Genomic DNA, 12,995 nt, shown 5'->3' with positions numbered 1-12,995 from the left:
CAGTCCCTCCTGAAGAGAAGTATCCCCATAACATGATGCTGCCACAACCATGATTGACAGTTGGGCTTGCGCCAGACGTAACACTTGGAATTTAGACCGAAAAGTTACATTTTTCTCTCGTCTGATCACAAAACCTTTTTCCATGTGTCTGCAGTATCATCTACATGCTTTTTAGCAAACTCCCTAAATGCTTTAAGATGAGGCTTGTTGAGTAATGCCTTCTTTCTTGCAACCTGTCCATACAGGCCAGCTTTGTGAAGGGACCGGCTTATTGTGGATGTGTGAACATTGACCCATCTTAGACACAGAGCCAGTTTCCTGCTTGCCCAGCTGCTCAGTTTGGGAGGGTGACCTGATCTGGGTAGTGTCTGGGTGGTATGATGCATCTTCCACTTCTTAATGATGGAATTCACTGTGCTGAGACGGATATCATCGCCTTTGAAATTTTATTGTACCCTTCTCCTGCTCTGTGCCTCTCTACCACTTTATCCATAACTTGTTTCGAAAGCTCCTTGGTCTTCATAGTTGCTTTGTTGGATCACTATGTGAGTTGCAGCTTGAAAGTCTTTATGTACCTGAGGGAAATTATCTACAAGGTAAACCACATTGAGTACACACAGTCTGAAACCATTTCACTAATTTTGTGACAATACCCACTGACACAACCTTTAACGACATTTCTGGAATGTTGTAATTTACATATGTCATTTCTATAAGGTTGTGTGCAGGCAGCTTTTTCATGATTGCATTGTAAGTATTTGCAGATGTTGGTGATTTTATATTATGTAATATACACGGAATCTCAATTAGTCGCTGGTCTCCAATAGGCACCGGGGCTACTGGCAAATATTCTAAATAATATATATATATATATATCTTGGTGGTTGGCAGGGATATGGTTAATTTCTGTCCCAACCAGATCAATGTGTGTTGGTGTTGCTGTGTTTGCCCAGCTACAGGTATAATTAATTATTGGTTCTAATTTGTTTGATTTAATTAGTGTCACCTGCCTGGAATCAGCAAGCAGGTATATAAATGGTAACGAAATGTCAGTGAGAAGGAAAGATGCTGTCAGTGTGGAGAGACCAGTGTGGTTTAAAAATAAAAAGGTGGTAAACGGCTTCACCGTTCAATGATAGTTAGAACTGTAAGTAAACAGCTTAGTACTCCATGTGGGAGTTAGGGTTTTGTTTTGATTTCTTTTATTTCTGTAAGATTAATAAAAATGGCATGACAGTGCTAAAACAAACTTCAATTTCTGTATCCAGGTCTGCTTAAAAGGGGCTACGAACATTCAAATCAAGTGACATTTTTCACAATATACATCTGAAAAGCACAGACTTTAAACATTGAAAGTCACAATTCTGTAATATTTTAACTATATGGCTTGATTTACTAAGCTATTCCTCAAGTGCATATAGTTTACTTTACATTTTTATAACTGTTATAAAAAAAAACTATTTTAATGTGTCAAGACAGCCCTGTGTTTTAGATAGGTTTTACCTAAATATGTGTTGTTTATTTAAAAAATGTAATCTTTGCACTGGAGCAAAATCTTATATCTGACTGTGGCAATGTTGCCCAGCCCGTGTGTATTTCTGTGTTGTATGTTGCGTGTAGTATATTAATGTTGGTGTATTGTAGTTGGTACACGCGATATAATATGGATTATGCGCACAAGTGTTTAAAATATATATTGGTATTTAGGCACAAGGATTTTACAGCACTTCACGTGCAGGTAAAATGTAATAATATGTAAGCACAGGAAATTGCACTAGATTAATTCACGTGCAGGTGTACCGAGACTCCAAATGAATGATTGATTAGCAATATGTTTTCACTCACTAGGGGTTGTGTGTTCGGTGAGTGGAGAACGGGTGTGGAGAAGGAGAAAATAAAAAGTAAATTAAATTCAAGCTTTGCTATTTCGTGCTGGAAGGACCAGCATGATACTTGTGTGTTTGGTCGGACTCGCCATGTTTGTTTGTCTGTTCGTCCGCTGTTTGTTTAGTGTTAATCCGTTTTGTTTGTCTATTTATTTTGGCCTCAAGTGCCGTGTCCTGTGTTTTTGTTTCATTTTTAATTTGTGTCACTCAATAAACGCACTGAGCGCCACAGCGTCTCAGTTTCAATCTCAGTACTGCTTTTCTCTTTGTACTCCTTTCGGGCCTGACGTCATCCTGCCGCCAGTCTGTTCACACTGACTAGCTATGGCCAAAAGTTTTGCATCACTTTATAGAAATAACACATTTTATTTAATAAAGTCAAATAAAACCTGCTGAATAATGTTACATTAACATATTGAATCACATACCTCTTTGTAATTTTCCATATACTTCCATAAAAACTGACAAAAATTTAAAAATGTGACATTTAAAAACATTTATGAAATACAATACTACTATTATGGCATCCGGTAGACTTGCAGTATTGTTTTGTATTTTTTTTGATTACATGATGATATATATAATGTTAGAAGGTCTAAGTGATGCAAACCTTTGGGCATAGCTGTAGGTGTGACTCTACAAACTCTTTCAGGTTTGACACAATTCCATGTCAGAATTATCTGAATAGCAGGATAACGCTAGGTTACTTTTCGTAATCCTGGTTCCTTGAAAGAGAAGACGACCATCAACATTACATGGGATATGCCTGCCTATTGGTAGGTATTTTCTGAGCTCTCTATACCAGAGCTGCCGAGAGGCCCCTTCCTGGGAGGACATCCTCGGTCCCGCCTACCGAGTAGAGTCTGTGGTCTAAAGCTAAACATATAAACTTGTTAGCGACTGCCGTCTTACAAGGCCTAAGTGATTTAAAATGTTATTACTGAATTATATTGCTGTGTTGTTTTCCTTTCTATTGTTTTGTGCCTGTAAGAGGCTGCTATTTTCCAAGTTTCATTGAAAGTGATATGCAGGTCTCAGTGGGTTAATTTTCTTGTAAAGTAATGCATGGATGTTTTGGTAACTTTCAGTGCAGATATTGCAGTTGCTCCACTGGATCTTCGGCTTGGTTTTTCTTGCATGGGAACACCAGCTCTGCTATGGCAAGTGTGGCTTATAGGGCAGAACATAGACACTGAGATGTGATTCACAGTAGACTCAATCTGTCTTTTGCTAATATCTTCAAATTACCCTCGCTAAATTGAAGAGAAATATGGTTTATTGATGAAATGCAATATATTATACACATCGGAGATGCTGTTTTAAGCATACAGTATTTGCCCATTTTTTCTCAAATTGTCTTTTTTGATGTTGTCATGTAATGTGTTTCATACTTATCTTGCATGGGAACCTTTCATTAAAACTTGTGGACCATTGTTTATGACTGAACCAATGGCATAAAGCTAGGTATGCTCTTAAGCATGGTTGCTTAAGTGTTTTCCAGAATGGGAGACTGTCTAACCCGAGTAAACTTTGTTCACACATTCAACACATAAACATCAAAAGACACCTGTTAAAATGATGACCACCTTTAGTTTATTTATTTATAGTTGCTCAGACACGTGTATATACAAACACAGACCTTTAGATTGGATTTCTTTTTTTTTTTTTCTTTTACGCATATATTGTAAAGCAGGTCAAAACGGCACTCGTAAATAAGTGCAAAGTAACTGCTAAAGCAGGGTCGTACGAGCACAAGACCACACTGAGCCGGACTTCCATATCCAGATGCACATAAAATGAGTGGCTTCAATAAGGCTGTCAAGAGTAAGCATGGAAAGCAGATTTCGCAGACTCATGGGTAACTTCCAACATGCCAGTATCTATTAAACTGTACAGACAATGGCAGCAAGCCTATTGTATACTGATTTGTTTCACATTAGAGAAACTTGCAGACTAAGACATGGGAAAACCTCAGTGTTGCCAAAGAGAATCGATGTGCCCATTCACCGCTCAAGGAAAATAAAAACACACAAGAGGGCATGAATGGAAACAGTGGACAACTAAAGCTATGTGGTGAGAATAAAAGGACCAGTGGGTTAATTTCCGAGCTTCTGAAATCTGATAATTCGTTTTTTGTTACACAGAGAGGTTATGTACAGGTGTTTTCGTTTCTGAACAGGTACAATACAGCCTTCCCTTTTTGTTTCATTAAGATGCTGACACATAAAAGAGAAAAAAATCCACATTCAACAAAGTTTACAAAAACTATACCAACAAACTTATTTTTCTTTTTTCTGAATCAAGTCCATGCGCATGCCACACATGATACTGGCAAGATCCTTTGGGAGAAACTGTCCATGGAAAGAGATAGTAAAATACCTTTAAGCTTAAGGACCAACATGCTGAATAACAAGGCTTCAACGTTAGACCCATTAACATTTAAGACAAAACATTGATCCACTTCTTCTGATCTTCATGATTCCTTGAATAGGCATCGGAAATGCACTTCACAGGTGAGCCCACTTGTGCCTGTGTTTACAATGTGCACTTTAGTACACAGAGGACTACAGGATCGATGCCTCAGATCTTGTTTAGCATCTTGATCACACAACAGGTTTGTGTACTCCACATTACCCAGAGGTTCTACTATGATTCATTTTATAAAATACATAAGAATCAAATTAATACTTTAATATCAAACACTATTTACAACAGCGTTTTGCTAATAATACAGAATTTTAACAATGAAATGTCTTTTTTTATCTTTTGCCCTTCAGAAAGGTACAAAAAAAACCAAAACAATGTACTAATAAGCTAACACGAGATTTTATATTATTGACTACTTCTCAGGATACACGGTATCCACTTAACATACTGATCCTTATTTCCCTGTTTCTGGTTTGTGAAAAATATTGGCTGCCAGGAGTGTTGTGCCTTCAGTACAAAGGCCCCCAAAGCATAGAAAATGAAAATCCCATAATGTCAGCTCAGCGTGGTAAACGAACTTGCTGTGTGTGTTACTATCTATATTGAAGTCTACAGATAGTCACCCTTGGCAGTAAGCTCTCTTGTAGTAGGAAGGCATTGTTGTTACATTAATAGACTGACATTGTAGGTACTAGATAAAAGAAAACAGACATAATCAACACCTCTGGTAGCTCCAAAGAGGTTTCCACTCATCTAGTATTAGTTTTTTGTTTTTAATTGTCCAACTTGGAAAAGTGGATAACTGCATGTGTTTTTCTAGGATTTTACCAATAGATTGACCTGTTTTGACATATTTGAAAGATTCACATTGCTTACTGTATTATTATGTTTTCCACTTTGTAAGTTTTCTAACCTTCTCTCAATATAAATTCTTAATGTGGAAATAAAAAAAAAATGTATATCTCCCTAGTTTTAGGCCCAAATAACCAGCCCTTTAAAAAGGATATGTGTAGGTTACACAGATACTGTAGGTAGACACACACCAATCTCCACGCCTTTTTTTTCTGTAATAAAATAACTTATTTTTAGTTAGGGAAACTTTTGTAACTCCTCGACACCTTGATGACTAAAACAATTTCAATTTTACTTGCTCAATTCTCAACTACCTGTTGGCAACTAGACATATTCAGTTATCTGGTACAGGCATCATTGTAGACACTCCAGTTTAATCTATTTTAAATAACTGCGTAGCACATAAACTGCAATTATTTTATTTATTATTTTGCTTTTAGTAACAAAATCTGGAATTAACCCTGAAGCAAACTGTATAAAAAGTATGCTTGTATGTATGGTAATGGATTTGAAAATGCAAGTAAACAACAATTGGAATGTTGCAGCTTAAGGACCAACATGCTGAATATATAATTATTAAATAACTCCCCCCAAAAATATTCTAGTCTAGCTCTTAATTGGCCATATAATCATGTATTCTATATAAATCAGAGAGAGAGAGAGAGAGAGAGAGAGAGAGAGAGAGAGAGAGAAAAATATTGGTCCAAAGCTTGACTTTTTAACCGATTTAATTTCCCTATGTAATGCTTATTTTTTTCCTCTTGTTTTACCTTTTAGTCCTGAGCTATCAATTTGTAATCTCTCTCTTTATCAAACGTTTCACAAACAACTTTTTTGAATATGCTCCATCCCTCTAACAGAACCCACATTTTCAGCACACTTTTCAGAAGACATTTCCTCCCGGAGGAAATAGACTTGTATCTATTGTTAATATCACCCCTCCAGCCCTACAGTGATACGATGCCTTGCGTGATCATCTTCTGGTATTGAGTGAAACGGTATAAATATTGCATGGGGGATTAAAACCCTTTTGGGCACCTGTTCAATTTTCTTCCACCTCACTGACTGCATCTGCTGCTAATCTTTTTCATCCCAGTTCAGTCAACAGAGAGAGCCAACATGGTCTGTGTATGTGTGTGTATGTGTGTGTGTGTGTGTGTGTGTGTGTGGGGTGGGGGGGGGGGGGGGGTCTTACAAAAATTAATGCACAGGAAAATAAGAATCACTAAGTGTCAAACAGGTTTTGGCATCTTAGTTTACAGTTTGGGGGGGATTGGCTCTCCTTCTTGAATTTCAATTTCAATTCTTTATTTCAGACTGAAAGAGACAATTTTAATATCTGCAAAAGTGTCCCTTGAAAAGGTCACCTCGACAGGTCAGGCGGTTAAGGGGGAATCTCAGTGTATCCTGGACCCGGCTTTTTTCCATGGGCATGAAGAGCTATAATGCCAACAGCGTTGCCAGGAAAAAAAGTACACATGCCAATAGTAGGTGTGGTATCCTTGGCGTATCTGCTGCGCTGTTGTCTCTGCGGGATGGCTCAGCTGACTCATGTACGGTGTCATCTGTTTTGACAGAAAATATACATATTACACAGGAGTCGAGGGGTTAAAAAGCATTTTGTTGTTAAAATAGATCAAAAGCCTGCAGTAAGTAATACAGCAATCTAATTAGGCTAAACTAGATAATTTTGCGCAATACCTCATTTTCAACTTCACTGCGTGACATATGTGAGTTGTATTACTACGCAGGCTTGCAAAGATGAAAATATTAAACTCCAGGATATATTTCTTTAACAGTCAACACAAACAGTATCAATGCTTCTGTTCTCTTTGGCCCTTTTATTTTTAGCGAGGTGAAAAATAATTGAATGCAAGGTGAATACCTAAAGCCACTGTTAACGTGTGTGATTTGACCTATTGATTGATTTCTGTTTTGTACTGAAGCAGCTCCTGATTTGTCATATTAGCAATAACTGTGAAGCACTTGCAGAACACATGGCTCTCTGTGCCATGCACTCAGTAAAACAGACAAGTGTGAAAATACAAAGAGACACATAAATAAGCTCCAAAGACAGAGCAACCAGTTAATTAACCAGGGAGGAGCAGGCATGCAGGCATGCATGCATGCAACAGGGTTTTGCAAAGTCAACGGTACGTATTTTAACAGCTTGACATTTCTCACCCTTGCACTACAGTACTGAATCATGCCAATTTACTGAGCCTGCCAGGCTTTGAAAAGCAGTACCTAATTTTGAGTACACTAGTGCTACAATAAGGCAATACTTCATTGTGGATACTGAGATTGTCTTTGTATCTCAGTGTGTAATTATGGTACAAGTGGTAGTGGAATAGTTATTATTGTCAGGTTCCTTTATATACTTATAGAAGATTTGTAGAACTTGAAGACATGCTTTTTAAAATCTTTCACTAAGCATTACTTCACAATGGTCCTGTCCTTGAGCTGTATCTAACACACTATTCAGTATATTTACCAGAAATAAAATAAACAAAGGAAAACATAACCGAACACCTACCGGTCAAGCATTTGCAATAAGGATGAAATGCAAATAGGACAACTTAATAAAAGATGATTTATTCGGTAGCCTATTGTCAGGCTTTTATAAGGGTTCAGAGGAAACAATGGGTGGTATAAAAACATGTTCTGTCTCCTTTACTGTCTATTGGCAAGCAAAGTCTTAAAATGACACCATGGGGCATTCAAGCACAATCAGTTTGAACACTGTGTTAGTTACATGCAGCGATTGGGCTGTATTGGAAACGGGTTCAGCTTAATTGCAGTTTTTTTTTTCTTTTCTCTTTTTTTTAAATGAAAGGAAAAAACAAACATATTACTATTGCTAGTATCCTAACAGTTCACGAATTTCTAGGCAAATTGATTAGATTGTCATGCTTTTTTGCTTTCTTCTTCTGGTGTTCCAATACTGATATGAATGCACTGCTGGCAGTACACTGTGAAAGAGCATGACACACAGCTATCATTACCATCCCCTTACAGCAGTGCAAGCAAAGCGTTCTAACATGCAACGCATGCCAAGAAGGGAAAGAGCAGCCCTGAAGAACTAGAGGGAGCGAGGGAGAGAGACAGACAAGGGAAACATTTGTTAAAAAAGATTTTCTAAGCATACTAACCTGCTGGTTCTAATGAATTTTCTACTTTGTCGTTAACATCGAAAACACGATCATGAACACCTATAGTTTTCACACAGCTGTCTATAACAAAAATAGAGATAATAGCCAAATATGTTAGTGACACTTGTGATCCCCCCACCCCAACTGTTTAAAGCTAATGACACTACATTGAGTGCCACATTCTTCACATATGAAACAACAAGTTAGCAACCAGTATATTTTCACAGTGAAAAAGCGTTCATGAAGAATGATAAGAAAAATATGAAAGCCACAACATGTTTTATACAGAACAGATACCGCCCAGGATTTAACAGTAAAGATGAAATAACTCAATAAATCAAGAAATAAATAAAGTTTTACTGCTATGTGCCAAACTGCACAATCATGCATGCTCTAAAGCCACCCTCCCAAGCTTTACATAAAACAACTTACTTGTTGGTCGCACAAAAACTTTCAGTTTCAGGCAAGTTCTCCTTCCATTCTCTGCAATTGTAGATGCTGTAAAACAGGGAAAATAATTAAAATATTAGAAAACGGATTGAAGATCTCCTTTAACCCGTTCGGTCAATACGAGGGCCTTAATCTCTGGTACAGGACCTTGAATGTTATCTTTCAAACTATGTTTAATCACTGTTGCAAATCAATCCGCTGGAAAATATGTTGTATATCAATGTAGACTAAAGCCTTTTTCGCACTGGCATGCTCTACCTGGGTTGGATCCTACCCGGGTAAGGACCCGGTGTCATGTGGGTCGGCTACACGACTTCACACTGGGTGACAGATGCAGGTAAACCATATGCATATTAATGCCCCGGAAGCAGCTTCTTACGGGCGCTTCCATCCAAGCTTCTCTGGATTGAACCGTTGGCCCAAATGTTGATTAGAGCAAATGTTTCAACATCCCTGCTGCAATCTGGCTCACGGTGTGTCTCAAGCAACACAAATATGACTAAACAGAATAAACAAAAACATTTCTTACGGAAGTGAAACCTTCAAGCAGGCGTGGCTGTTTGTTAGTTCGTCAGCTTACGAATGGCAGTAATGCATTTTGTCAGGCTCAACCCAGGTCAAAGCGTGTCAACCCACATCCCGAAGTGGTTAAAGAAAAGGGCTTATAACCAGCAGATGCCTGGCTCAAATCCTGGCTCAAATCCTGGCTCAGCCACTGACTCATTGTGTGACCCCAAGCAAGTCACTTAACTTGGTTTAATGGTGGAATGAGCAGGAGACAAACCAGAAAATTAAGTGAAGGCTACCAGACCAGAGATGGAATTCTGAGCAACCTGCACTATTCAAGGAATAATGAGGAAAACATTTGTATTCATTAGTAACAGAAAACCTTTTTTAATGTATACATTTTCTAATAGCAGTATAACCCTCATAAGAGGGCTTTGCCTTCAATTGTCGAAGGCGAGGGCATTTAACATAAAGAGAAGGGCTTTACCAGATGGTAAATCCGTCTTATGAGGGTTCTATTGCTTAACTGAAAGTATTCTGGAGTGACAAACTGTTTTCCTAATGTGAAATTAATAGAGAAATATATTCAACATTACATGAAGACCACCTTTATGCCTGTTTATGTATTTACTCTAAAGAATAAACTGTCTGTCCATGTTAAGTCACCAGTAAAGATCACAAAGCATAAAAGAAAAAAAAAAACATTTAGAAACAGTTGTTACCAGCAGCTTGTTTGCATGAGAATTTAAAAAACACTTTTTTTCATAATTCAGATTAAAAAAAATGTGATCTACAAACGTAATCTTTTTGGAGGACATTTATTGCTATTATCAATTTTACACTTCAATGATGCAATCCTCTGTTTGTGATAATCTTTTCAGGGTGCTCAGTGTAGTAGACAGACTGAAGGCTTCTCTGGGTTTTGAGCCTGAGCTACAGTACAGTATGTAGAAATGCAGAACAGAGACAAATAATTTAAATTGGAACACAATGCACAATATTTCAGCAGTAATTGGGGGGGGGGGTTATCTTATTAAACCAATAACCAGTTAGGTATAACCAGTAGCTAGCCTAGGCTGTAAACTAAATCAGTGTCTGAAAGGCTCCCAGTGTTGACATGAACTGAAACTGGTGCGCTCGGGGCATATTGCTTATAGTTTGTGGGTAGAGTCAGGAAATTACCTCTTTCCTGTGGCCCTGCAGGCTGTGAGTTATGAATGGCGTATGGCATTCTTTCTAATTGGAACAACTTTTCACAACTTTGGACTATACTTCTTGATAGAGGCTCTTAGTGAAGCCTTAAATTAGACAGGGACAAATTTATGGATTTAAATTTAATGCCACTGCAGGAAAGTTTTAAATAAAACCGTGGGTTGTTGAAAAAAAAGTTTTATGCAAAACTCTTTGTAATTTAGTTTTGTAAGATTAGACATTTTCTTCCCTCTTTACTGCCTCACTTACTATCCCCACTTACAAAATTGTTTCAATATTTCTACTCCACACTATAGTTTGTTATAGACACTTGGAGTTTACATCTGTATATAAATACAGTTTTTTTTTTTTTTTTAATTACAGTGATTTGTATAAGAAAATCCCAAAAATGTATTTAGGAAAAAATGATGAATTGAGCAGGAGACAAACCAGAAAATTAAGGCTTTTAATATGCAACTTGGGTGCACCAGTATTGCAATAAACTATAACCATCTCACTTATTGTGGCATTTTATAAAGAAGTTGGATTGAGACATAGAGACAGACAATTATGGTATCATGTGCATTTTTTTATGGAAATGAGTAGTACACCAGTTCAGTATACATAATGATCCAATTCAGTCTTATATATACAAGTGGTATATTAAATATAACAAAGGGTAAATGCCGGACAACACCAAGGCCCATTCCAAGCTTGGTGCTTTATTTTGAAGACATGTTGTTTCTGTAATACTAAAAACCACTGTGACATTAGTATATACTGTTTCCAAATGAATAATGAACCCAACTGTATTTTGCAGCCCCAAGCATGGGCCGCAAATCACATACTCCATCACACTTGCTTCATTTTAATGCATCACTAGGTTATTGGAAAAAACACATCCCCATACTATTCCTCTGTAGTAACTGCTCCCCCTAGTCCCTGGTAATATGTCACTTGGACATCAATTCTTAAAATTCAGTTTGAGGATCCAAACATTAGAAGAGTTGAAAGTGCTCAGTTTCAGATTAAATATATCATTTTCTCACATATTCTCAGAGTCAGTGTCAGTTCTGAGCAAACCATAGCTGTAGCCTTGCTGTTTCTAGCTGCCAGTGTTTGTCATGCAAGCAATGACCTGCAGAGCTTTCCAAAGCTCAACAGGGACTTCCAATTATAGTAGCACTACTTCAATTGTCTTTTCAAATAAAAGCCAGGATGAGCTCTGATGTCAAGGAAAATGCATCAGCTCCATTCAATTCTACATTTAACAGTACAAATATGTTTAATATTCAAAACAGCAATCCACTGAGCACCCTATTAGCCAGGCAAAGCAAATGGGAACAGGGATTTTTCAGCACTCAAACTTTATCACTAAATTCAAAGTCACTTAGATAGCAAAATCACCACTATAAATTGTGACATATGTCACACAGAGAACCCTAGCATATCCCTTAATTTCTTCATAAGGGATGCTTGCAAATTAACAGAGACTGGCAGCATTTTTGGGGTGCTAAGTAGTATTTTATTATTCTACCTTGGTTACCATGGTGGGAGGCAAATACCAGACCCCACCCTTTAAATATATCCACTTTGTAACCACCAACGTAGCTATTAAAAATGCATTCTATTCAAAAGTAATTTGTATCCTAAATGAGCTACAATGTAATTCACTTCTGTTTTACTGAAAAGTAATATCGGCCACAACTAGTTCTATAGAGGTACCCTGAAATTGGCATTACATTTTAAAGAATTTTAAAGTTACTGCACATTTAGTACACACTCAGTACTGTATGTAGATATTACTGTACAAGATGCCAACCCCCCCCCCCCCCCCCCCCCCCCCCCCCCCCCCCCCCCCCCCCCCCCCCCCTAACAATGCTAGAATTTCTCGCTACCATGAATGATTATGAGGCTTGCTAGGTAGTATGTCTCTAGTTGTATTTGCCCCCCTGGAATTCAGCTGTATTTAAGAGTTGCTGCTGATTTGCATCCAAGGCATTGCATCATCTTCAATATAATCGAATGTAACATTTAGATATGGGCCCTGACAGCTATGTGTTTTAAATTTAAACACTCTTGTCAGTTCAGAGCTGTAGGGAATTTTAAAATCAGCATTTACTTCCTTTTGTAAAGAAAATGCACTAGTGTAGAAGCATTAAAAATGCAGTTTTTCATTATGTTGGCCACAGGCTACATTTCACAATTTGTGCTAGTCAAAAAGGATAGCTTAGATATTAGATGTAAAAGATGCTAAGCACTCCCTCCCTCCTACACTCTCTCGCTCACACACACTGTGTAGTTTATATTGTAATGTGTTACCTTGGATAAGAATTGTATGAAAATTAGCCAGGTAAAAGCAGTTGAAGTCAATGGTATTCTCCTTGGGGAAAAAAAGTACCTGATTTACATGAACTGCATGGCTGAAGAAGCCTGCAACACATTAATGAACTCAAAAGTGATTCATCCTTATTTAATTTTTTTCTGATATTCATAATATCAGGACAACACAGAACATTTGATTTCTGAA

General features: G+C 37.6%; 1 protein-coding gene across 2 annotated transcripts in view; it reads right to left on the bottom strand.

Annotated features, from left to right (window-relative positions):
• Window positions 1-6,339: 6,339 nt before the first annotated feature.
• The window catches only part of LOC121315029 (ephrin-A5), a 91,388-nt gene continuing 84,732 nt past the window's right edge, over window positions 6,340-12,995 (bottom strand). The window contains exons 3-5 of one of the 2 annotated variants that reach the window (XM_041248898.1): window positions 8,750-8,815; window positions 8,318-8,398; window positions 6,340-6,730 (exon numbers count right to left, since the gene is read on the bottom strand). In XM_041248898.1, the coding sequence (XP_041104832.1) occupies window positions 6,606-6,730; window positions 8,318-8,398; window positions 8,750-8,815 (272 nt within the window). In that variant the 3' untranslated portion in view covers window positions 6,340-6,605. The remainder of the gene's footprint in view (window positions 6,731-8,317; window positions 8,399-8,749; window positions 8,816-12,995) is intronic. The other variant, XM_041248908.1, reaches the window with a different exon arrangement.

Source organism: Polyodon spathula, chromosome 1 (assembly GCF_017654505.1).
Source record: "Polyodon spathula isolate WHYD16114869_AA chromosome 1, ASM1765450v1, whole genome shotgun sequence".
In the NCBI taxonomy this organism is placed as follows: Eukaryota; Metazoa; Chordata; class Actinopteri; order Acipenseriformes; family Polyodontidae; genus Polyodon; species Polyodon spathula.
Note: the sequence above shows the minus strand (reverse complement) of the source record. Positions and strands in the feature narration are given on the sequence as shown.